We start from the raw sequence: 26725 nt of genomic DNA on the forward strand, positions 1-26725 counted from the left end.
GACTTGAATGTACCTGTTTTGGACATTTGGACTGGTTTCTATCTATTTCTTAGTAAATTGGTCACTAGTTTGCATTTTTTGTTGTGCTATCCATTATAGTGACCTCTCTCGGTTTGTATTCTATTCAGTAATCAAATATAGACAGCGTTACTGATGTAACTAACATGAATTTGAGCAGACTTTAGAGGATGGTAGAAGACAGGAGGGCCTGGCGTGACTTTGTCTATGGGGTCGCAAAGAGTAGGAATCGACTGTGCAACTGAACAACAACAACATACCTCGCCCAGTTCTGCAAGGCCTGTAAGACCACACTCTTCTGGTTGGCCTTTAACTGACACTGAGGGTGATTCCACACTCACGTTGGTCTGGGGCGGGCTTCCGTTTTGGGGCGGAGCAAGCTGGCAATTTCGCACCAGTTGCTCTGTGCCAGCATTTTGGGCGGGGCAAACCCGCGATTTGCCCTGCCACAGTGTAAACCTGTTTTTTCAGGTTTACACTGCGGCAGGGCAAATCGCAGGTTTGCCCCGCGCAAAATGGCAGCGCAGAGCAACTGGTGCGAAATTGCCAGCTTGCTCTGTCCCAAAACGGAAGCCCGCCCCAGACCAACGTGAGTGCGGAATCACCCTGAGTCATCGTTATTGTAGGGGAAATTGAAGAGATACTATCAGAAACAGCCGGCGGAGGGAGTCGGGAGACCACCCCACTGGGGGATCCACACCCCGAAAGTGATGAAGGTAGCGCAGATAGAGCCAACAGAGCAAACAGGACAAAATAAATAGGCTGCATTATGCAGCACAGTCTCACTGGAATCTGACTGGCTTCTCAGCGTGGAACCCATTCTCTCTAGTCTTCTCACTTTGAAAAAAGTAAAAAAAGAGTTTTATTTAACTTTATTTCCCCGTTTTCCTCTCTATAAATAATCTTGGTGTTTCCGGCAGTGATATTTGGGGGAAATTTTGGGGACGTCACAGGAAGTGCTGTGAAGTCACTTCCTGTTTCCGGCAGTGGCATTTGGGGGAAATGATGTCATTTTGGGGAAATGATGTCACAGGAAGTGATGTCACTTCCTGCTTCCAGCAGGTGGGGGGAATGATGTCACAGGAAGTGATGTCACTTCCTGCTTCTGGCAGGTGGCGCGGAGGAAATGATGTCACATGAAGTGATGTCACTTCCGGCAGGTGGCGCGCGGGTGGGGGGGATGATGTCACACGAAGTGATGTCACTTCCTGTTTCCGGCAGTGGCATTGGGGGAAATGATATCATTTGGGGGAAATGATGTCACAGGAAGTGATGTCACTTCCTGCTTCCGGCAGGTGGCGCGGGGGGTATGATGTCACACGAAGTGATGTCATTTCCTGTTTCCAGCAGTGGCATGACGTCACTGGAAGTGACATCACTTCCTGTTTTCGACAGTGGCATTGGGGGAAATGATGTCATTTGGGGGAAATGATGTCACAGGAAGTGATGTCACTTCCTGCTTCCGGCAGGTGGGGTGGAGGAAATGATGTCACAGGAAGTGATGTCACTTCCTGCTTTCGGCATGTGGCGCGGGGGGAATGATGTCACACGAAGTAATGTCACTTCCTGTTTCCGGCAGTGGCATGACGTCACTGGAAGTGACCCTGTTTCCGGCAGTGGCATTGGGGGAAAATGATGTCATTTGGGGGAAATGATGTCACAGGAAGTGATGTCACTTCCTGCTTCCGGCAGTGGCATTTGGGGGAAATGATGTCATTTGGGGGAAATGATGTCACAGGAAGTGATGTCACTTCCTCTTTCCGGCAGGTGGCGCGGGGGAAATGATGTCAAAGGAAGTGATGTCACTTCCTGCTTCCGGCAGGTGGCGTGGGGGGGGGGAAATGATGTCACAGGAAGTGATGTCACTTCCTGCTTCCGGCAGGTGGCGCGGAGGGGGGGAAGATGTCACAGGAAGTGACGTCAATTCCTGTTTCTGGCAGTGGTATTGGGGGGGGGAAATGATGTCATTTGAGGGAAATGATGTCACAGGAAGTGATGTCACTTCCTGCTTCCGGCAGGTGGCGTGGGGGGGGGGGAAATGATGTCACAGGAAGTGTTGTCACTTCCTGCTTCCGGCAGGTGGCGTGGGGGAGGGGAATGATGTCACAGGAAGTGATGTCACTTCCTGCTTCCGGCACTGGCATTGGGGAATGATGTCATTTGAGGGAAGTGATGTCACAGGAAGTGATGTCACTTCCTGTTTCCGGTGGTGGCATTGGGGGGAAATGATGTCATTTGGGGGAAATGATGTCACAGGAAGTGATGTCACTTCCTGCTTCCGGCAGGTGACACGGGGGGAAATGATGTCACAGGAAGTGATGTCTTCCTGCTTCTGGCAGTGGCATTGGGGGGAAATGATGTCATTTGGGGGAAATGATGTCACAGGAATTGATCACTTCCTGCTTCCGGCAGGTGGCGTGGGGAAAATGATGTCACAGGAAGTGGTCACTTCCTGCTTCCGGCAGTGGCATGGGGCGGGGAAATGATGTCATTTGAGGGAAATGATGTCACACGAAGTGATGTCACTTCCTGTTTCCGGCGGTGGCATGATTTCACCGGAAGTGACATCACTTCCTGTTTTCGGCAGAGGCATTGGGGGAAATAATGTCATTTCGGGAAATGATGTCACAGGAAGTGATGCCACTTCCTGCTTCCGGCAGGTGGCGTGGGGGGGGGGATGATGTCACAGGAAGTGATGTCACTTTCTGCTTCCGGCAGGTGCCGCGGGGAGGGGGGGAAATGATGTCACAGGAAGTGACGTCAATTCCTGTTTCCGGCAGTGGCATTGGGGGGAAATGATGTCATTTGGGGGAAATGATGTCACAGGAAATGATGTCACTTCCTGTTTCCGACAAGTGGTGCGGGGGGAAATGATGTCACAGGAAGTGATGTCACTTCCTGCTTCCGGCAGGTGGCGCGGGGTGGGGGAATGATGTCACAAGAAGTGATGTCACTTCCTGTTTCCGGCGGTGGCATGCCGTCACCGGAAGTGACGTCACTTCCTGTTTCCGGCAGTGGCATTGGGGGAAATGGTGTCATTTGGGGGAAATGATGTCACAGGAAGTGATGTCACTTCCTGCTTCCGGAAGGTAGCGCGGGGGAGGGGGATGATGTCACAGGAAGTGACGTCAATTCCTGTTTCCGGCAGTGGCATTGGGGGAAAATGATGTCATTTGGGGGAAATGATGTCACAGGAAGTGATGTCACTTCCTGCTTCCGGCAGGTGGTGTGGGGGGAAATGATGTCACAGGAAGTGATGTCACTTCCTGCTTCTGGCAGGTGGCGCGGGGGAAATGATGTCACAGGAAGTGATGTCACTTCCTGTTTCCGGCGGTGGCATGACGTCACCGGAAGTGACGTCAGGAAGTGATGTCACTTCCTGTTTCCGGCAGTGGCATTGGGGGGAAATGATATTATTTGGGGGAAATGGCGCGGGGGGGAATGATGTCACATGAAGTGATGTCACTTCCTGTTTCTGGCGGTGGCATGACATCACCGGAAGTGACATCACTTCCTGTTTTCGGCAGTGCCATGGGGGAAATGATGTCATTTGGGGGAAATGATGTCACAGGAAGTGATGCCACTTCCTGCTTCCGGCAGGTGGCGCGGGGGAAATTATGTCACAGGAAGTGATGTTACTTCCTGCTTCCGGCAGTGGCATTGGGGGGAAATGATGTCATTTGGGGAAAATGATGTCATTTGGGGGAAATGTCACCTCCTGTTTCCGACAGGTGGCGCGGGGGGAAATGATGTCACCGGATGTGACGTCACTTCCTGTTTCCGGCGGTGGCATTGGGGGAAATGATGTCATTTGGGGGAAATGATGTCACAGGAAGTGATGTCACTTCCTGCTTCCGGCAGGTGGCGTGGGAAAATGATGTCTCTCTTCCTGCTTCCGGCAGGTGGCGCGGGGGGGGGGAAATGATGTCACAGGAAGTGATGTCACTTCTTGTTTCCGGCAGTGGCATGACATCACCGGATGTGCCATCACTTCCTGTTTCCAGTAGTGGCATTGGGGGGAAATGATGTCATTTGGGGAAATGATGTCACAGGAAGTGTCACTTCCTGCTTCCGGCAGGTGGCACGGGGGAAATGATGTCACAGGAAGTGATGTCACTGCCTGCTTCCGGCAGTGGCATTGGGGGAAATGATGTCATTTGGGGAAAATGATGTCATTTGGGGGAAATGTCACCTCCTGTTTCCGACAGGTGGCGCGGGGGAAATGACATCACTTCCTGTTTCTGGCGGTGGCATGGGGGAAAATGATGTCATTTAAGGGAAATGATGTCACAGTTAGTGATGTCACTTCCTGCTTCCGGCAGGTGGCACGGGGGAAATGATGTCACAGGAAGTGTTGTCACTTCCTGCTTCCGGCAAGTGGCGCGGGGGGTGGGGATGATGTCACACGAAATGATGCCACTTCCTGTTTCCAGCGGTGGCGTGATGTCACCGGAAGTGACATCACTTCCTGCTTCCGGCAGTGGCATTGGAGGGAAATGATGTCATTTTGGGGGGATGATGACACAGGAAGTGATGTCACTTCCTGCTTCCGGCAGGTGGTGTGGGGGAAATGATGTCACAGGAAGTGATGTCACTTCCTGCTTCTGGCAGGTGGCGCGGGGGAAATGATGTCACAGGAAGTGATGTCACTTCCTGTTTCCGGCGGTGGCATGACGTCAACGGAAGTGACGTCAGGAAGTGATGTCACTTCCTGTTTCCGGCAGTGGCATTGGGGGGAAATGATATCATTTGGGGAAAATGGCGCGGGGGGGAATGATGTCACATGAAGTGATGTCACTTCCTGTTTCTGGCGGTGGCATGACATCACTGGAAGTGACATCACTTCCTGTTTTCGGCAGTGCCATGGGGGAAATGATGTCATTTGGGGGAAATGATGTCACAGGAAGTGATGCCACTTCCTGCTTCCGGCAGGTGGCGCGGGGGAAATTATGTCACAGGAAGTGATGTTACTTCCTGCTTCCGGCAGTGGCATTGGGGGAAATGATGTCATTTGGGGAAAATGATGTCATTTGGGGGAAATGTCACCTCCTGTTTCCGACAGGTGGCGCGGGGGAAATGATGTCACCGGATGTGACGTCACTTCCTGTTTCCGGCGGTGGCATTGGGGGAAATGATGTCATTTGGGGGAAATGATGTCACAGGAAGTGATGTCACTTCCTGCTTCCGGCAGGTGGCGTGGGAAAATGATGTCTCTCTTCCTGCTTCCGGCAGGTGGCGCGGGGGGGGGGGGAAATGATGTCACAGGAAGTGATGTCACTTCTTGTTTCCGGCAGTGGCATGACATCACCGGATGTGCCATCACTTCCTGTTTCCGGTAGTGGCATTGGGGGGAAATGATGTCATTTGGGGAAATGATGTCACAGGAAGTGTCACTTCCTGCTTCCGGCAGGTGGCACGGGGGAAATGATGTCACAGGAAGTGATGTTACTTCCTGCTTCCGGCAGGTGGCGCAGGGGGGAAATTATGTCACACGAAGTGATGTCACTTCTTGTTTCCGGCGGTGGCATGACGCCACAGGAAGTGACGTCACTTCCTGTTTCCGGCAGTGGCATGATGTCACCGGAAGTGACGTTACTTCCTGTTTCTGGCAGTGGCATTGGGGGGGAAATGATGTCATTTGGGGAAAATGTCACAGGAAGTGATGTCACTTCCTGCTTCCGGCAGGTCGTGCGGGGAAATGATGTCACAGGAAGCGATGTCACTTCCTGCTTCCGGCAGGTGGCGCGAGGGGGGAATGATGTCACACGAAGTGATGTCACTTCCTGTTTCCGGCGGTGGCATGATGTCACCGAAGTGCCGTCACCGGAAGTGACATCACTTCCTGTTTCCGGCAGTGGCATGGGGGGGATGATGTCATTTTGGGGAAATGATGTCACAGGAAGTGATGTCACTTCCTTCTTCCGGCAGGTGGCGTGGGGGGGGGATGATGTCACACAAAGTGATGTCACTTCCTGTTTCTGGCGGTGGCACGACGTTACCAGAAGTGATGTCACCGAAAGTGACGTCACTTTCTGATTCCGCCAGTGGCATTGGGGGGAAATGATGTCGTTTGGGGGAAATTATGTCACAGGAAGTGATGTCACTTCCTGCTACCGGCAGGTGGCGCGGGGGAAGTGATGTCACTTCCTGCTTCCGGCAGGTGGCACGGGCGGGGAATGATGTCACACGAAGTGATGTCACTTCCTGTTTCCGGCGGTGGCATGCCGTCACCGGAAGTGACGTCACTGGAAATGACGTCACTTCCTGTTTCTGGTGCGTGCGCACACACATTCCTTGCCCCCTCAAGTTGTCCCTGGCTGGCCTTCAGATATTATGGCCACCCTAAGGGCGGGATATAAATCAAATAAAGTAAAGTAAGTAAAATACCATGGTGCAGAATGGTAAAGCTGCAGTACTGCAGTCCGAACTCTGCTCACAACCTGAGTTCGATCCCGGCGGAAGCTGGGTTCAGGTAGCCGGCTCAGGGTTGACTCAGCCTTCCATCCTTCTAAATTCGGTAAAATGAGGACCCAGCTTGCTGGGGGGGGGGAGGGTAGATGACTGCGGAAGGGAATGGCAAACTACTCAAAAAAGGTCTGCCGTGAAAACGTCGTGATGTGACGTCTCCCCACAGTCAGAAACGATTGGTGCTTGCAGAGGGGACTACCTTTTTAAAACAAACTTCATTTGGCCAATGATCATTTTATGCAACAATAGAATATATAGTTAGAAAAAAATCCCTACAGTCATGGTATTTGCAAGCTTGATTGTCTTAATTGCTCTTTAGGTGATCCTTGTTTTTTATGGCCAGGCTGCAATAATGTTTTAAATGTTAGGTAAACATCCAAGCCAGCAGGTTGAATCTTGTTTTATGCTGTTAGTGAGAAATATACAAAAAGCCTGTGCTTAATTATGGCAAGCCCCCCCTCCCCCAAATTGGAAAATGAATGTTGCAATCAGTGGCATCTTTACCCAATGGCCACTCAAGTGTATAGAGATGGATCGATACAAATGATGTTTATGTCACAGGATGTGGTCAGGGCTACCAATTTGGAAGGCTTTAAAGGGGGAGTGGACAAATTCATGGAGGATGAGGCATTCATTGGTTACCAGTCATGATGAGAATCTGCTCCCTCCAGTACCAGAGGCAGAAGGCCTCTTTTGTACTAGTTGCTGGGGAGCATGGATGGAATGATACCGTTGCAGTCTTCCTGCTTATGGGCTTTGTAAAGGTAGCTGGAGGCCACTGGAGGAACAGAATGCACGACTAGATTTGGTCGATCCAGCAGGGCTCTTCTTCTTAGGAGTAACTGATATAAAATATTAAGAGAATGTCTTCCCTAACTTTTTAATAGTGTATCACATGCCAGGAAGGAGTATACATTTGTCGTCTGAATTTGTCATTCAAACCTGCGAAATGAATCTTGTGGCTTCATTTGAAAAGTTCCTCTTAGAGCAACTGGAGAACTTAACCCGCAGCCTGGAGTGTGAGATCCGACAGTGGCAGGTAGAGTGTCATGCTGCCACAGATACAATGGACAAGCTAACATACAAGCTTACATTTCAGTTTGCTGGTAAGACAAAAGCTTAATTCACTCGTTTTCTTTGTTTAGAATATTTTCACTTTACCTTAACGCTAAGTTTCTTGAGTTAATGCAGAAAAATAGAAACAATACAGTAAAATCAGTAACACTGGTGGCAATTATAATTCTAACATAATACAGCAATAGTAAGCCACTGAGATTGATCTGGCAGTGGTCATTAAAAGGGAAGTCATGAAGACATAGCTAAAAACAGTTGAAAATGAATATAGGCAACTAAAATGCCAACCGTTGCCAGATTCCTGAGAAGAGAAAAATGTTTTCACCAGATGTCAAAATACAAACTGGTACATGCCAGGTGAGTGGATGCAAAGGAGTTTCACCAAAGAGGCACAAAGAGGGATGGTGGCTCAGTGGTAGAGCATCTGCTTGGTTAGCAGAAGGTCCCAGGTTCAATCCCCGGGATCTCCAATTAAAAAGGGTCCAGGCAAATAGGCATGAAAACCCTCAGCTTGAGACCCTGGAGAGCTGCTGCCAGTCTGAGTAGACAATACTGACTGATGGACCGAGGGTCTGATTCAGTATAAGGCAGCTTCATATGTTCAAAGTGTCTTCCAGCCACTCATTTTGTTTCCAAAAAAAGGACAACAGAGCAGGTATCTGATTAGGACCTTTACAGGAATAAAAGTAAGGCAGGCTCTTATCAGAGGGGTCTGTTTAAGGCACCCTAGTCCTGAGCCATTTAGGATTGTAAAGTAAGAACCAAAACTCGAAATTGTGCTCCAAAGTACTGACAGTGGAGTTCTTTTCCTGGCATGATTCGGTCCCGTTAAGTAGTGCCAGTTAACAGTACTGCTGTTCTATTGTGCACCCACTGAAATTTCCAGACTGTCATCTACAGCAGTCCCATGCAGAGTCCATTGCAGTAACCTTAGAACATGGCTGGCTTTGCCAGGAGGTTTATTAATAAGTGGTCTGCCACCATAGGGCTGCTGGATCTAGCTGGTTTTCTGACCACCCTTTGGTAGTTTTCTGTTGACAGTTCTGCTGGCAGTTCTGTTCAAGCCGTGGTTGACCTTTGGAGTCTCTAGGCAGTCTTAGTTCCTGTAATGCCCTCTTAGTCCCTTTGATTAGTTAATTACTGGCAATGGATTGAAACATGGCTTGATCACAAGTAGAAGGAAACCTGCCACAAATTTGATCAAGCATAGGTTAGAGCTCATCTTCTTCATGCTGCAGATGACAATGGTGAAAACAACCTCACTCTGCCACTATTGCATTTACTGAGAGCTGTCTATTGAAGCTGTTCTGAGTGGCGAGGAGGCTTTTAAGTCAGGCCCCTGACCATTTTGCCCCAGTACTTCTTGTAGGTTGATACGACAGCAACAGAAGTTTTGGTAGATTTCTTCCACGATCCCTTGCCAGAGATATTAATTTGTCTCCTTCTATTGCTGTCTTCCACCAGCCGGTGAAGATTTTGTTTCATCTGGCATACTCTCAACTGTCCCTCTTTGCCTTGTGTTTGATTTGCTGCCATCTATTTTACACATTTATTTTCATTCCATTTTTTGTTGGTTTTCTGATACATAGGGTGGCCAGACCGTCCCAGTCTCCCGGGACATTCCCGGATCTGGCCACCCAATCCCGGATCCCGGGCTGCCTATACCGGGACCATTAAAGGTCCCGGTTTAGGCAGCCCCGGAGCCGGTGGGCCGCGGGCGGGGAAGGCGGGGAGTGAGGGAGGGAGCGTCCCTGCGCCTGCGCAGGGCCCCTGCGCACGCGCAGGGACGCTCCCACCCTCACTCCCCGCCTTCCCCGCCCGCGCGCGGGGCCCGGCGGCAGTGGTGGAGGCCTCTCCGTGGCCTCCGCTGGTCGCTGGAAGCCCTCCAGAGACTCTGGAGGGCCTCCAGCGACCAGCGGAGGCCGCGGAGAGGCCGCGGGGCACCCGGCGCTGGTCCCGGAAGGCCTTCCAGAGCCTCTGGAAGGCCTTCGGGGACCAGCGCCGGCCAGCGAAGGCTTCCCCGCGGCCTCCGCTGGTCCCTGGAGGCCCTCCAGAGTCTCTGGAGGGCCTCCAGGGACCAGCGGAGGCCGCGGGGAAGCCGCGGGGCACCCGGCGCTGGTCCCGGAAGGCCTTCCAGAGGCTCTGGAAGGCCTTCCGGGACCAGCGCCGGCCAGCGAAGGCTTCCCCGCGGCCTCCGCTGGTCCCTGGAGGCCCTCCAGAGTCTCTGGAGGGCCTCCAGGGACCAGCGGAGGCCGCGGGGAAGCCGCGGGGCACCCGGCGCTGGTCCCGGAAGGCCTTCCAGAGCCTCTGGAAGGCCTTCGGGGACCAGCGCCAGCCAGCGAAGGCTTCCCCGCGGCCTCCGCTGGTCCCTGGAGGCCCTCCAGAGTCTCTGGAGGGCCTCCAGGGACCAGCGGAGGCCGCGGGGAAGCCGCGGAGCAGCCGGCGCTGGTCCCTGGAGGCCTCCAGAGGCCAGCCCCGGCAGCTCCCTCCCTCCCTCGCCGCGAGGCCGCCGCCGGAGGACTCCCCGCCGCCGCCGCCGCTGGATCCACCGCCCTGGAATAAGGTAAGGGGGCCGAAAGCGGGGGGGGGCGGGGGGCGGCCTTCCTTTCTTCCCTCCCTCCTCCCTCCCTCCCTTCCTTCCTTTCTTCCTTCCTTCCTTCCTTCCTTCCTTCCTTCCTTCCTTCCTTCCTTCCTTCCTTCCTTCCTTCCTTCCTTCCCTCCCTCCCTCCCCCCTTTCTTCCTTTCTTCCTTTCTTCCTTCACTCCCTTCCCTTCCTTCCTTCCCTCCCTCCTCCCTCCCTTCCTTTCTTCCTTCCTTCCCTCCCTCCCTTGCCTTCCTTCCTTCCCTCCCTCCTCCCTTCCTTTCTTCCTTCCTTCCTTCCTTCCCTCCCTCCCCCCTTCCTTCCTTCCTTCCTTCCCTCCCTCCCTCCCTCCCCCTTCCTTCCTTCCTTCCCTCCCTCCCTCCCCCTTCCTTCCTTCCTTCCCTCCTTCCTTCCTTCCTTCCTTCCTTCCTTCCTTCCTTCCTTCCTTCCTTCCTTCCTTCCTTCCTTCCCTCCCTTCCTTCCTCCCTCCCTCCCTTCCCTCCCTTCCTTCCTTCCCTCCCTCCCTTCTTCCTTTCTTCCCTTCTTCCCTTCCTCCCTTTCTCCCTTCCTTCCTTCCTTCCCTCCCTCCCTCCTTATGTTGTTATGTGATGCAGAGTGTTGGACTGGATGGGCCACTGGCCTGATCCAACAGGGCTTCTCTTATGTGACGCAGAGTGTTGGACTGGATGGGCCACTGGCCTGATCCAACAGGGCTTCTCTTATGTGATGCAGAGTGTTGGACTGGATGGGCCACTGGCCTGATCCAACAGGGCTTCTCTTATGTTCTTATGTGACGCAGAGTGTTGGACTGGATGGGCCACTGGCCTGATCCAACAGGGCTTCTCTTATGTTCTTATGTGACGCAGAGTGTTGGACTGGATGGGCCACTGGCCTGATCCAACAGGGCTTCTCTTATGTTGTTATGTGATGCAGAGTGTTGGACTGGATGGGCCACTGGCCTGATCCAACAGGGCTTCTCTTATGTTGTTATGTGACGCAGAGTGTTGGACTGGATGGGCCACTGGCCTGATCCAACAGGGCTTCTCTTATGTTGTTATGTGATGCAGAGTGTTGGACTGGAGGGGCCACTGGCCTGATCCAACAGGGCTTCTCTTATGTTGTTATGTGATGCAGAGTGTTGGACTGGATGGGCCACTGGCCTGATCCAACAGGGCTTCTCTTATGTTATTATGTGACGCAGAGTGTTGGACTGGAGGGGCCACTGGCCTGATCCAACAGGGCTTCTCTTATGTGACAATACTGACTTTGGTGGACCCAAGCACTGATTCAGTGTAAGGGAGCTTTGTGTTTGTGTCTTCTAGTGCAATTTTGTTCTCAGATCCTGTATTTACTTCATCAGTATATGGGATAAGGCACTTTCTCAACTGTGCTGCATAATGCAGCCTATTTATTTTGTCCTGTTGGCTCTGTTGGCTCTATCTGCGCCACCTTCATCACTTTCGGGGTGTGGATCCCCCAGTGGAGTGGTCTCCCGACTCCCTCCGCCGGCTGTTTCTGATAGCCCTGCGCCCCCTCTTTCATTTGATATGTGTCCCGTGCGGGTGCCACCCTCCCGCCGGGAGATGCCGCAAAATGAGCCCCCTTGAGGCTTATGGCGGCAGGGCTCGGGGGAAGCGAGCTAGACTGCTGTTCTTTTGAGGGGTTATAGAGTGTTTCGAGCCCGTCCCTGTGGCATCGGTCCCATCGTTGTGGGGCCCAGGGGGCCGGTGCAGCGGCACGCTGAAGCAGCCTGTCGGTCACTTCCAGGTTCCTGTCCTGCATCTTGACCGGTGTTATTAGTGACAGGCTGCTTCGGCGTGCCGCTGTGCCGGCCCCCTTGGTCCCACAACGATGGGACCGATGCCACAGGGACGGGCTCGAAACACTCTATAACCCCTCAAAAGAACAGCAGTCTAGCTCGCTTCCCCCGAGCCCTGCCGCCATAAGCCTCAAGGGGGCTCATTTTGCGGCATCTCCCGGCGGGAGGGTGGCACCCGCACGGGACACATATCAAATGAAAGAGGGGGCGCAGGGCTATCAGAAACAGTCAGCGGAGGGAGTCGGGAGACCACCCCACTGGGGGATCCACACCCCGAAAGTGATGAAGGTGGCGCAGATAGAGCCAACAGAGCCAACAGGACAAAATAAATAGGCTGCATTATGCAGCACAGTTGAGAAAGTGCCTTATCCCATATACTGATGAAGTATATACAGGATTTGAGAACAAAATTGTTTCCGGCGGTGATATTTGGGGGATTTTTGGGGACGTCACAGGAAGTGCTGTGAAGTCACTTCCTGTTTCCGGCAGGTGACGCGGGGGAAATGATGTCACAGGAAGTGATGCCACTTCCTGTTTCCGGTGGTGGCATGACATCACCGGAAGTGACGCACCCCCCCCCCCCCCCCCCCAGTGTCCCTGGCTGGCCTTCAGACATTATGGTCACCCTACTGATACATTTTGTTCTGTTTTAATTGTTCGCCATCTTGGTGGCCCTGATTCGGTAGAAAGGCAGGATAAACATATTAAATATTTATTTTATTTATTTATGTAGTTAATTTGTCTTCCGCCCTTTCCAGAAATGGGCTCAGGATGGATAAAACAACAATTAAAACTTACAATTGAAATCAAAACAATACTAGGCAGCACAATAAAACAATAGGCAAGTTATAGACCGTAAGGAAACTTTATCACAGAAGTATGCATTTAAAATATCAAAATATCTGTTAACTTTCTGTATTTGTAGTGTTTCCTTTAGAGATGCCTGTAACAGATCTGTGTAGAAGTTCTCCATGTGACTATTCCAACAGCAACATCAAAAAGGTAGTGTAGAACTATTCTAACAGTTCAAAGTATTTGAATGACTTTATGGTGTTTTGGAGAACGGAATGCTGTGTGACCTGGATACATCCCCAACTCCCAAGGATAACAGAAATGCACACATTCTCTGGATTTTTCCCCCTACATTTGTGTATTTATTTGATTTATAGCCCCACACCCTCTTCTCAACAGAGGACTCAGGGCAGTTCACAGCATAGACAACATAGCATGAAAATTTAAAATAGCTAATAAAAAGATAAATTCAAATAAATACAATAAAATAGATTCTAATTAAAATTCAACTGGTCATTGGCGCCGGGAGAAATTTGGACAACCAGCCAGCTCACCCATTCACTTAGTTAACTAAATGCTGCCTCCGACTTCTAGAGTATGTCTGTCAGTACTGGCATGGCAAGATATCAAATACCAGTTACTATTATAATCACATCTGATAAAATGAAACAAACCTTTATATGTACTAGTGTATCACTAAAAATGTTGGCTTAGGTTTTTTTCCTTCCAGTGAATTTAACGTTTCTGTTAACCCTGAGAGACTTCATTGTTGTCTCATGTGTAACAGACAGGACATGTGTGCAGCTTATCTTGGACTTATTTTAAAATGATTTCACAAAAGTCTTTGTGTTTTGTAGAGAAAAATAGGTTGCAAACCTATAGTGCTGCAAGCATTCAGAAACTTACGTGTCACGAACCTGGCCACAGATATAAGAATGTGATTGCTTTTTACGATTCAAATCTACAAGGTTTTTATCCAAAAAAGAGTAAAATGTTTTCAATGCAATTCATTAGGACAATTCTGCAGCTCACATAAATATTGTTCAAACAAGAGCTAATATCAAATCCAGGAGTGTCAAACATGCGGCCCAAGGGCCCCAGACGGCTCCTATCAGGCCCCCGAGCAACTGGTTCATCTGCGTCCTTCTTCCTCTTTTGCTTCCTTCTGCATCTCAACCTGCTTTGTAAGGCTTGCTCAATTGCACAGGAGCTACAGAGCAAAACCTCAATTTCCTCCATTGGTTGAGGCTCCTCTCCCTCCTGGTCCCCTGGGGAGGGAGGGAAAGAGCCAGAGCTTCCTTTGCCCTGGATCCCGTGGGAGAAATACAAAGAAAGCACCTTTAAGACCAACAAGTGGTAATGTTTTAAGCATGTTTTAAGTTTTTAAAAAAATCTTTAGTCATGTTTGTGTCCTTAAAAAGTTTATATCTTTGCTACCTTATCTTAAATAGATACACACATGGCCCGGCCTGACAAGGTCTCCTTTATGTCAGATCTGGCCCTCAAAATGATTTCGACACCCCTGGTCTAACAGCTTTTGAGATGATGAAGTGTGTTCCCTCAGTGAGATGGTGATCTTGATAACAGCGTCACAACTACAAGGCACATAGGGCAGGATGATATCACTAATAGTCTTCATTTGCTGAAGTTTAGGAATCTATCACTATTAGCGAGTTTTGCTGTGGAATAAACTTTCCGTACTTTATGTTTCAGACTGCATGATCTTAAATTATACTGTATCTATGATGGACTATGCTAGGTAAGTCATAATTTGATCAGTGCGCTTCTAATATGCTTCTTTTTGTTAATCATTGAACATCCAGGCTTATGACAAGATCAGGGTGTTATTTGAAGACCACAGTGCTGACTCCTCTCACAGCGATACTTTAAATTACATTCCTGGCTCCCTGACCGGTGTTAAAATAGATCACTGCAAACCAGGATTTGGGAAAAACATAAGCACCATCGACAACAGTACGCAGTGTCCAGGGTGTTGTGGTAAGTTTCCAGCGTTTGGGTTGGAGCCAGTCAGTTTTTTTCAGTCATTCTCATCCAGTTCCCTCCTATACTACAGCCCCAGTCCCTCATGTCTTTGGCACGTGCATGTTGCATGAGTCATGGACTGATTTCCCACTCGCCTTACACTGCTCTCGAGCTCCTCTTCTCTGCAGGGCTTCCCTCCGATTTCACACTGTCTGCCCCGGGGCTGCAGCTAGTGGCGGCTTTTTTGCGTGGCAAACAGAAACTGTTTTTTTAGAGATTTCTGTTTGCAATGCAAAAAAGTCAACACTAGCTGCAGCCCCGTGTCAGCAAAGGGTTCATTGAAGTTTCAAAATGATCAGACTTTTCTTTGTTAAAAACTAAGTTGCATTTATTGATAACTACAATGTTACTCTCTGCATGGATTCATTGGAACTGATAACAGATAGCTTGAACCATTGGCATTTATGAGTACACTTCAAAGGATTTGGGCTTTAAACTATTTCCCATAATAAAACTACAGCCTGTCCCTGCAAGTAACACTTTCACTTGCCCGCTTATCTTTTACAGTCGATGGTTACGTCCCCCTCCTGGTGATGTCCTTGCTCTGCTCAGGAGGCGCCAGGGAGGCTAGCTGGGCACTCCCACTTTAAAGGCTTCGCTGGCCTTTGGAACTTTGGTAACATCCATTCTCACCCACCCCCCTTTACTATGCAGGGCACCTGGGTTAGTAGCATAGGAATTTATTAAGCATTCATGTTAGTAAGCAGTAAATAATAAATTCAGAAAGCGAAGGTAACTTCATTGAAACATAGTCTGACACCCCAGGGCAAATAGTGTGAAATCGGAGGGAAGCCCCGCAGTGTAAGACGAGTGGGGAATCGCTTCTGTGCAGTCAAAGAAGGGAATTCCTGCCGTTCTCACCAGCATAAAAGCTGGTTTCACTCAGACCTTTATAATGGATAAGTGCTTGGCATATCAGAAATAATCTATTTTTATTACAATAAGAAAGGAACATCAGGCTGAATCTTACTGTTAAATTTCTCATTCCAGTATTGAATAAACAGAGCCCCATGCTTCACAAACGTATTACCTAACTGTTGTACTTCCTGAACTCTCTGGCTGGATTCAGACGGCCAGTTTGAGCCACTGTAGGCACTTCCCCCAGGCAGATTAAAAAAGTCAAGGTAAGACAGGCACAGCTGCTGCCTGCTCTGCACTCACACTCACCCCATCCTCCAATGTCTCTGAGACAAATCCAGTGGCTGCCTTCTACACACAGAAAGAGGGACCGTTGTAGGCCACTCGGGGAGAAAAGTGGAGTATAAGTGAAGTAAATAAATAAAAGTTGTTCTCGTCTGCTGCCAGTGGAGATAATCTCGTAGACGCGCATGGACTCTGTATTTAAGTTTAATTCTGCAGAGACTTTCTCTTTTATGTTTCAACAGTTACGTGCCCACCTGGTAGCTTCAGTGCAAAATACGATACCGTCTGCATTCTTTGTGCGGCTGGATCTTACAATGACAAATATGGCCAAGCAGCATGTGAAAACTGTCCAAAGGCACAGAGTAGCTATGAAAAAGGTGCCCAAACGGAAAGAAAATGCCACAGTAAGTGAATATGTGTTTTTTTTCACAGTTTTTTCCTATGGTGAAAACATTGCACCAGGTGAGGCTTTAGAGAAATTTTCACTTCAATCAGTTTGTAATGGCCATATTTGGGGAGGGACGGTGGCTCAGTGGTTGAGCATCTGCTTGGGAAGCAGAAGGTCCCAGGTTCAATCCCTGGCATCTCCAAAAAAGGGTCCCGGCAAATAGGTGTGAAAAACCTCAGCTTGAGACTCTGGAGAGCAGGGGAGGGACAGTGGCTCAGTGGGGGAGCATCTGCTTGGGAAGCAGAAGGTCCCAGGTTCAATCCCCGGCATCTCCAAAAAAGGGTCCCGGCAAATAGGTGTGAAAAACCTCAGCTTGAGACCCTGGAGAGCCGCTGCCAGTCTGAGAAGACAATACTGACTTTGATGGACCAAGGGTCTGGTTCAGTATAAGGCAGCTTCATATGTTCATATATGTATATGTTCATATTAAAAGCTATATTGGACAGAATGCTTGTTCACATTACAAACGTCTCTCATCAACATTAATTTCTTCACAAACAGCAATCAAAATGGCAACATAAGCAGAAGACAGGCTTAAAACCTTTGCAGTTGGTGAAGCAGTGGCTGAATACAGGCCCATATAGGCATCTCAGTCAGCAAGAAGTTATTTGCATATTAGGCCACATCCCCAATACCAAGCAAGCCAAAACGATGTTCCTGTGCATTCCTGCTCAAAAAAGGCCCTGTCTGAGTCTAAATATCTTCTTCTTAGTTAGTCCAGGGGTGGCCAGACTTGCTTACCATAAGAGCCACATAGAATAAATGTCAGATGTTTGAGATCCATAAAACTTGAACATCAGATGTTTGAGAACTGCAAGACATGAACGTCATGTTTGAGAGCTGCAAGAAAAGAAGGAAGGCAAATAGATGAGGGGGAAGAGGGAGGTATAAAGAAGGCAACTTTAAATGCATTCTCCAAGCTACTGGCTTGGCTTGGAGAAGTTATTGAAAGAGACAGATGCCTTCTCCAAGGTGTTGGGGGCTTCAAGAGCCACATAATACGTATGAAAGAGCCACATGTGGCTCCCGAGCCACAGTTTGGCCCACTCCTGAGTTACTCCCATGTGGTAACTCAAATTGAAAAGTTGCTTAAAGAAGCTGGGAATTTTAATGATGCTCCAAGAAAGAATGAAGTATCAATAAAGATTTATTTTCTTTTTGTTTGTAAAAGAGAACAAGACAAAGAAAGAAGGCATGCTGAATATATCTATATGTCTTTTGTGTTTTTCAGGAATTCTGCCAATGTGGCTTGTTTTTTTAATATCGTCCACAGCAACCAGCCTTCTTCTAGTAACTATATGGGCGTAAGAATTTCTTATAAATTTATTTTAGCATTGTAAATAGTATTTAATTATCCTTTCTATAATAAATGCCCTCTGGTGAGGCCAAATCCAGGTCTCCCATTGGCTTAGGGGTGCACTCCATAAACCACGGGCCCATCACACATCAAGTAATCACCTCTGGGCTCCCATTGGCTGACTCCCCTGTCCCCCACCCACTGCTAGATCCAGGACAGACAAGGATTGGGCCACTGGGGAAACTACTAGGCAGTAGCTCTTGCTAAAACGCAACCAAGCTTGGTTCTCTCAGTAAAAGTCGAGGCGGGAGGGGGGGGGGTGCTTCCCAGGTCTATTTTGCCCTTTTAGGGAGAATTCATTGGGGCCAGTGCTGAATACAGTTGCCACCTCCAGGTTGGTTGGAAATTCCTGGAGATTTGATGGGTGGAGCCTGGAAAGAGTGGGTTTGAGGAGGGATGGGACTTTAGACAGGTACAATGCCATCGACTCTACCCTCCAAACCAGCCATTTCCTCCTGGGGAATCACTGTTGCCACTCTCCAGTGAAGGTTGGAGATCACTCAGAATTACAACTGCTCTCCAGATGCAGAGATCAGCTCCCCTGGAGGTGGGGCAGGAGTGAATGCCTTCACTTGGATGGGTGGGAAGACAGCAAGGGTGGCGAGGCACTCAACAAGAACCTCTTTCTAGAGCACATTGTATTTTTCCCCACAATGGGCCTTATTCCTAGTCAAATATAATTCCTGCATTTCCCTTCACTACTAGAGGCTGAAGTTAATTCTCAGGCAGAACAGAAGGGTGGCTTCCATAGCAAGTTCCATAGAGATCATGCTGAAGCTTTATGCATGAGTGCAGTGAACAGCTCTCTACTTTTTTTCCTCTTTCATGCCGGGAATTTGCTATGAAGAGTCTGTTTTAACTCACCCATTCTCCTTTTATGTTAAAGAAACGTCATATATAAGGCAGGGATTGTGGCTGAGTTGCAAAATGTCTGCTTTGCATGCAGACAGTCCCAAATTCAGTTCCTGGCATCTTTAGTTAAGAGGATCAGGTATCAGGTGGTGTGAAATATTTCTAGCTCGGATCCTAAAGAGCTGCTACTAGCCAGGGACTAATGGTATACAATCAGGGGTCGTTTTGTAGAAAAATAGGTGGTGGAGCTCATCCAGGGATTGTTATGCAGCTGCACATACTATTCAATGGACAAGGAGGTGGAACTCTCAGAAAGGTTCAGGAGCTATGCTCCTGTGAGCTCCCACTGAATCCGAGGCCTGTATACAATATATGTAATGGTCTTCAGCTCCCTCCCCAGTTCCACCCCAGTATTATGGCCAGATGTGTGCTGATGTAAGCTGGGTGTGTGAGTCCAATTCAGATTGGGAGAAGGGCATGTAGTCTTCCCTAGAGAAATTACTACAACTCCTATGAGGCAGTGCAAGAATAGAGAGAGCAATGTATAGTGGTCAGTATCAGCCTACAATCTGTTCAAAATTAGCCTACAATAAGTTCAAAATCCCCAGTCCACAAAGGAAATGTGCTGGGTGAACTTGGTCTGGACAAACAGCTAATCCATCTCACTTGTTGTTATTCCTCATCTAAATTATTCACATTGCTTTCTTACTGAGAAAGACTGGATCATGAGGGCATGAATGCAGTGAAAAAGAGGAGGGAAACCCAGTTGGCACCCAAGAGAGCCCTGGAATAATGAGCCCAACAAAAGTGTATGTAAAACTTCATTGGTCTTAAAGTTGCTTTGTATTTCTCCCATGCAGTTGAGGGAACTGGGCAAAGTATGCTCTCGCTCTTTCCCTCCCTCCCTATCTTGTCCTCCCCTAAGGGAGGAGCCTCAGCCAATGGAGGGAAAGAGAGGCTTTGCTCTGTAGCTCCTGCGTGATTAAGAGAGCCCGGCATAGCAAGTTGAGACACAGAAGAAAGTAAGAGAGAGGAAGAAGGAAGCAGATGACAGCCAGTTGTTCACAGGCCAGATAGGATCCCTGTGGGGGATGAATCTGGTCCATGAGCCACATGTTTGAGACCCCTAGTCTAGATGCTACTTACCTTTCTGCACTACCAGTGTGTCTGTTTGTTCATTCCGATATACCCAGCAGGAGCCAAACTGCAGCTCAGGAGCCACATGTGGCTCTTTCAAACACATTGTGTGGCTCTCCAAGCCTCTCCCCCGCCAGCTGGTTTGGAGAATGCATTTAAAGTTGCCTTTTTCCACCTCTCCCTCCCCTCCTCTGTTCGCCTTCCTTCCTGTCTTGTAGCTCTCAAACATCTGATGCTTATTCTTACATTAAGCAAGTTTGGCCACCCCGCCATATAATTTATTTTAAATTCACGCTGCAGTGGGGTAAGCTTATCTTCCAGTCAAATCCCAACCTCTTTGCTTGGAAGCAAGTCCCTTCCATGCACACTTAGCTGTGGATGCTGAGCCTGGTCAGTCTGTTATACCAGCTGATTTTTTCCCCCTGCGACTCTCTCACAGGGTCATAACTAAATGCTGCAAGAGAACACTGGCAGCCCAGTACATCCGAGAAGCAGAATCTGAAGTGAAGAAGAGACTGCAGACATTTGCAAACATTGCCAGTGATGCAGAAATCCAGGAGCAAAGAAATAAACTGAGCCCCATCAAAGTGCAGAGGAAAAAACAGCCCAAATACAATGTTGACTTTGCAGATGAGGAATCCGTAGGACTATTAAGCAATGACGACGTGACGGAACCATCCACGTCCGCTGGCGTCAGTCCATCTCCTGATGTTACAGGACCAAGTGAATTAGAAACCAGCTTTGAAGACCAGTCACCACCCGCTTTGGAAAAAGATTTCACTCCAAAGGATCTGCCATCCGATCACCAGAAATTTGTTAACATCATGAAGGAGAAACGGTCCACTGTGAGTTAGTTTCTGCAGAGCTTCTCTTGGACATATCGCTAGGGGTGGGGAGAAGGGTGAATCGTGTCCTAAAGAGTGCTTGCATGGCAGGTGCAAAAGAAGCGGACATCGCCAAAACAGACATGACAAAGATCATGAAATCCCATCTGCCAAAGGTCAGCTGTGTGCATGTGCTCTGTGCGCATGTGTGTGGAGAAAGGGGGTTTAATGCCTCAACCCCTGCTTGGTTTCTGTCATCAAAGCGTGGCTTACTGCGCTTTTATGGACAATTTACAGGAGAAAAGGTATGTTTTAAAGGACACAATTTTTGCCCTTAAAAATGCTAACGATAACACTTCTGACTAGTGGAACAACACAGAAGCTGAAATGTTAAATCTCCTTTCTCTTCCACTTGTGGTCCCAATCCCTACTCGGGCTACACAAGCAGAGTTTACTTCTTATAGCTAGACTGAGATCTACGATCATCACATCTGCTTTGGCCTTGGGTGTTTGCAAGCAGGAAGCACTTCCGCTTCTCTGGGAACATTTGGTGCAGCACTGCCCAAGAGGGCTGTGCGTTGAAATACTCAGCTGATCGCACAGCTCCACCACAAAGCTGACCGAAGATCTGTAGGCTGCGGAACTAAACTCGTTTAAAAAGATAACAGGAAACCACAGTAGAGCCAATGAAATATTAGAGCAACATTGATATTTTAGAAATGAAACCTGTATTGTCTGCCACTTAAGATGCAGTGATTTATGTATATCTTATCTGATTTGTAACATATTCTGAGTTAGGAATAATTTAAAAGTAAGATTATCACAGTATTTTTGTTCAGAATTGGCAGTTAGGTCATTGTGGGGAAAGGTGACCCTTTTAAGCATTCTGGTTCCAGGACACGCAGTATAGCCACTAGTACTTTGAATTGTGCCCAGAAAGAAATTAGCAAATCGGTGAGGCTATGTTAAAATTGACAAGATCCTTTCTACCTAATGGCCAAATGCCTGTCCATATGGAAATTAAAAAAAAAAAAAGCAATAAAGGGGGTCCAGCCAGGCTAAAGTTTACACGTCTGCAAACCCGTGGGGGGGGGGGGGGACTGGGTTTGCATTTGTAAAAGATTTTTTAAAAATTGGTAACAGCGATGTCTGTGCATGATGAACATCATGAGAAGGAGTGGGAGGCATAGATGACGGGAGGGAAGGAAAGAAAGATGCAGCCTGAGCCAGGGGGGTGGGGGGAAGTATCCAGGAAGCCGGAGGGAGGTAGAACACAACAAGGCCAGAGGGGAATTGCCTCGCCCTCTTGAGTCCTTGCAGGTCCCCGGCTTCTGATTTCTACAACTCGCCCCAGGAAACAATCTCTGTTGAATTTGGACCCAGCTGAAGCTTCCACAAAATCTTCAGCAGCAGCTACCCAGAGTACACTGCAGCAATCCCCCGACTGAGATCTGTGCATGGTTAGCTGTGGCTAAGCCATGTCCCTGGGCTGTTGTAGCTGGGACACCAACTCAAGCGGGGGCAGGCAGCAACAGGATTGCGGCACCCGCCTCTCTCAGAGAAGGCCATCTTTCAGGATTGCCAGGGCAGCTTCAGTCCCAAAGTACGACTGAAATGAGCCCAGTTAATCAGTCTCACCCAAGAAAGCACAGAGCTCCCAGCATCCCCATGCTCCAGAGCTTTATTCAAAGCGGAAGATTTGCAACTGGCCGTTAGTTATTTAAAGCTTGAAGGTCAAGGGGTTTGTTTCCTGACCATTCCCTTCAAAGTGACCGGCACCGTCTGCTCCCACAACAAAGGATCATCGTGCAGAACTCAGCAAGGCAGCTGCCTCCATCTCGACGCAGGAAGCCATGATGGGAAAAGGGTGAGTGCAGAAATTTGAAGGGGGGCGGGGATACTCTTACAAGCAACTTGGCTACATCCTCATACCTCAAGAACCGAAATTCATCCATGCCAATGAAATGAGATGGTGTTCTGAGACTGAAACATGGCAATACAGTTGCAACACAAATTGTTCATTGGATATCCAAAGCACTATTCTAAGGCTTTCGCTTTAAACTGCTCTCTCGGCCAGCCTAATTAATTACTTCCTGCCTTTTCTGTCAGTCATTACATTTATGAACACTTACTAGCTTACAAAATTAGCTTTTTAATTGTTTGCTGTTAGTCTAGTGCAATTGCAAGATATGATCTTTGAAAAAGTTAAATGACCCAAGGCTTTGGCTATCCTCAAGGACTGATTAAAGGATGCCTTGGCTGGGCATAAGAACAGGAAGTACTTAATTAAACTGGAAGGAGGACAAGAGGGAAATATAAAGAGACAGCAGCACCTGGGAATCCCATTAGCACTTTGACTGTTTCCACTGACAGCCCTGCAATTCTGCTTCTGTTTTTTAAAATCGTCACAAATCAGGTCTGAAGAAATGGCAGGAGGGCAACAGGAAAAACACTGAAATGAAATGGGTTGCATGTGATATCTGGAGTCACCATTAAAGCTGAGTGACAGAAAGTGGCAATTGTGAGACCACCTGCCTAATATGAAAGCAAGCAAGAAAGGGGGTTGGTTGTCATAAAATTAAAAACCGTTAATATGAAGTATGCCATTTTCTATATCAGATTTTTTTCAAAGGTTCAAATATATTTTAAGGACACATAAGAAAATAAAGCATCTTTTTATTAAAATAAAAGCTTTTATATTGCATTGCAAAGTTTTTTTCACTATAAAAATCAGACAAAACACTTGCTACAAACACATCACAATGACAAAAGGGATGCTGAAAATCACTTTTCAGAGCCTCCTTTTAAAGTCCAGCTGTTTGGCAAAGACTGTCTGTGCAGACTTCAAAAGTGGGCTGTCGTAATACTGATACACAATACTTCATATAGATAAAGGTCAGGTGCACCCAAACAGTACAGGCTCCCTCCAACCCAAACATCTCCTGTGTGAGCCTTGCTCAAGTGAATGGGAGCTGCTCAGGGGCGTATCTTGCTCCCAGTCACTTCAGCAAGGCCCATGTGCGGTAGACTCACCTGCTGGATTGTGCCCTGAGAATTACAATATATGCTTTATATAAAACGTGTACACATTAGAACTGCAAATTTATTTAGAACTATGCAAATACTGTAGTGTTTAGAATGAATTATAAATAGCTTAAAATTCTTCATAACTCTTGTTTCTAAAAGGAAGCCAGCGATGTGCTGTATTTGCGTCGTTCATCTGTACATCGCATACATTTTAGGTAAGAAAAATACTAGCTTAACACTTGATTGACGATTGGGGGCGACGCTCTGCAAATCCTTCTGGGCATGTGGAATGATCCTCCCAACATGTCACTCTTGACAGAACTTGGCCCATGGCTATCTTCTTCATAATAAAATAGATCATGTATTTACATGTAAAAGTTTGTCACACAATTCATTTTTTTTTTTTGGTAAATCAGTAGCAGCAATTTGTTTCCTTCGGAAATGGATGTTCAAAAATAGGGTACATTTATCATTCTGAATACCTCTAAGTAATATAAAAATAATACTTTTAAATAGCTTTACACAATATTTATCTACTGATGAGAATTTAAAAACCATTTCCTTTTCCGAGGGAATGAAAACTGTCACCTTCATCCAGCAGTCGCTTTGTCTGCATAGTAAAGGTTTGGCATGTGTGAAAGAGTCACCTGCCCCACTCACGCTGGCCAGAGTGCACAAGAGGAGCTGCACATGGCGGTTGAAGCTGCACATTCTGACAGGCTCTTCAAGGCTGCTTGAGCTCCCTGTGCATGTTTTCCCCACGGGCTGTCATGTGCTACATTACAAAAGACTACTTTTGGATCAGCCCAGGCCTGGTGGGTTAGAAAAGTACACAAGAATAAGGGGAAATGACTGAGTCGGCAAGCCTGGTGCACTTCAGAAGAAAGTGCTGCTGAATTCCGCGGGACTCGCTTCTGAAAAGTACACAAGAGCAGGCTGCGGGGCTAAAGTCCTGCACATCATCAGGCGTTTTAAATCCCACTGACTCTTCTGTGCAAAACTGCAGCTGAAGTCTAGAGTTGGGAGCCCCCCCCCCCGCCCTCCAAGAAATGTGAAGGCTCATTTCTAAAGCTTCTGGACACACTTTTTCCCCATGATCATTTTTTACCAGAAATGTCTTACTGGTTTCTGGAACCTGCCCAAAACCCTGGCTAGCCTGTGTGAGCAAAATGGGAGTGTGCACAACCCCTGGTGCTGCCATTCAGTCTTCAACTCTCCCCCCAAAATCTCCCCACCCCTAGCCTTAATTTAGATGACGCCCAAAGCACAATATGTCAAACCTCTAATCCAGAATCTTCCTTCTGCTGACGTTATTGGCTCTGCGCAGTGCTCACAGATATAAAGACACATTGCATTATTAATACATCAGCGGTTCTGAATGTCCTTCGCAAAAAACAAACACATTTAAAAACTCAACCAATGGCCCTTTTCAGTGCTATTACACACTCCACCCCGCGGCTGAGAAGGTGAACACGAGGCCCAAGAAGAGCACATGCAGTGCTGCCATAACCTGGCCGCCGGAGGACGGTTTCCTGACCGACACTTCCGCCTGGGCTGCTCGGAGCGCGGACAGCGGCACGTGGGAGGCCAAAGCTGGGCTGTCGGAGTTGATCAGCGACTGTATCTTCTCGGCTTCTTTATTGCACGCTTCAATCTAGAAAGCAGTAAGAGTGAACATTCACCTTATGCTCCTACTGTGAAATATTTCTGTTGCCGCTGTCTGACATGTGACTGTTCTCCTCGGGCTTCTAAAGAGCAGTTTCTAATATTTGCAAACGTGTGTCTCCCCATTACAGGAGAGAGGATCAAAACTCTTATGTCAATCCCCCCAAAGGGTTTAAGCTTCCTTTGGCCTCCCCAGTTCAGTCCAGCCAAGTCAAACATACATTGCAGGGATCTTGGCTGCTAGCATCATGTGAGGCGACCAGTGTCACTTCCCAGGACTGCCCTGCTGCCACTCAGGTCCCAGCTGCCAGCAGAATGACACCTTATTCCATCAGGAGGGTGGAAGTGGCATCCGTCCTGCTCTCTGATGCTTCCATCTTTAGAAGATGGGGCTACAGAGGACATCAGGGCCGTAAGATTCTCCATCTGAAGAGAGCATGCTGCAAGACAGCAGCTTTTTTGTACCCTAAAGATTTGAGAAGGCCTCCCAAAAGGCCAGGAGAGAAAAGGAAAGTTCTGTGAACTCCTGGGCTGCTCCGTTTTGAGAATGCCACATGTCTTGGCAGGTGGCATCCTAACTAAATTGAACTTCCCCTTCTCTGGTCGACCCAAGAAAATAAAATAAAAGCTGTAACTGCCTGATAGGTACACCAATTTTAAATGCTTGTTCAGACCTTGGCTTGGTCTTTTGTCCCCTTTGTCTGCCCCATCCCGCCGCTGCCACCAAGATGTGGCAGACCAGGCCTGCATCAGCTGGCAGGGCCTGACTCTGCCTACCCCTCCTGGGATTCTGACCTGACAGGGCTGTTCTACTCCACTGCCTCAGAGTATAGCTGGGCTCAGGTTAGGTGGGACAGCCTCTTAACCAACCTCCTATGCCACCAGGAACCTGCTTTGGGGCTTCCCAGGGATCTTTGGGGCTCTCCTGGAGAGTTGGCAACTAGCCATTTTGCCACTTTTCTCCTTCCTGGTGATTACCCAAACCACTTCTAGCGTTTCCCTGCAGTTGGGGGAACTATGTGGTACAGGGACTTCGCTCCTTCGATGGTTAAAAGATTTAAAACTCACAACTAAGGATGGGCACAAACCAGGAAAGTGGTGATTCGGTTCATTTTGTGGTTCAACTGAATTCCTGAATCAGTGATTCGATTCATTTCATGGTTTTTTGATTTGTAGTTTGTTTGGTGCAAGAAGGTGCCAAATGCCCTCCAAGAGGACTAGAATGCGCAGGCGTACCACAACATGCCTGGCATGATGGCGTCCCCCAGAAGTGATGTTATCACGTCAGGCACGTTGCTGGGGGTGGGGGTGGGGGAGAAAAACTCTATCACTTGGGGAAAAGCTCTATGATAATCATAGAGTTTTTCCCCAAGTGATAGAGCATCCTCTCCACCCTACCCCTCTGGCAATGTGCCCGGCGCGATAACATCACTTCTGGGTGACAGCACCATTCTGAGCACATCACGGCGTATGAGGA

General features: G+C 48.4%; 2 protein-coding genes across 2 annotated transcripts in view; one reads left to right on the forward strand and one right to left on the reverse strand.

Annotated features, from left to right (window-relative positions):
* Positions 1-22174, forward strand: part of LOC132577949 (uncharacterized) — a 39943-nt gene extending 17769 nt beyond the window's left edge. The window contains exons 5-11 of the mRNA XM_060247739.1: positions 7374-7592; positions 12886-12962; positions 14576-14750; positions 16181-16342; positions 17618-17690; positions 20172-20577; positions 22055-22174. Coding sequence (XP_060103722.1) covers positions 7374-7592; positions 12886-12962; positions 14576-14750; positions 16181-16342; positions 17618-17690; positions 20172-20577; positions 22055-22174 — 1232 coding nt within the window. The remainder of the gene's footprint in view (positions 1-7373; positions 7593-12885; positions 12963-14575; positions 14751-16180; positions 16343-17617; positions 17691-20171; positions 20578-22054) is intronic.
* A 1041-nt stretch (positions 22175-23215) lies between these two features.
* The window catches only part of RECK (reversion inducing cysteine rich protein with kazal motifs), a 65848-nt gene continuing 62338 nt past the window's right edge, over positions 23216-26725 (reverse strand). The window contains exon 21 of the mRNA XM_060247804.1: positions 23216-25237. Within this exon, the coding sequence (XP_060103787.1) occupies positions 25022-25237 (216 nt within the window). The 3' untranslated portion in view covers positions 23216-25021. The remainder of the gene's footprint in view (positions 25238-26725) is intronic.

Source organism: Heteronotia binoei, chromosome 10 (assembly GCF_032191835.1).
Source record: "Heteronotia binoei isolate CCM8104 ecotype False Entrance Well chromosome 10, APGP_CSIRO_Hbin_v1, whole genome shotgun sequence".
NCBI lineage: Eukaryota > Metazoa > Chordata > Lepidosauria > Squamata > Gekkonidae > Heteronotia > Heteronotia binoei.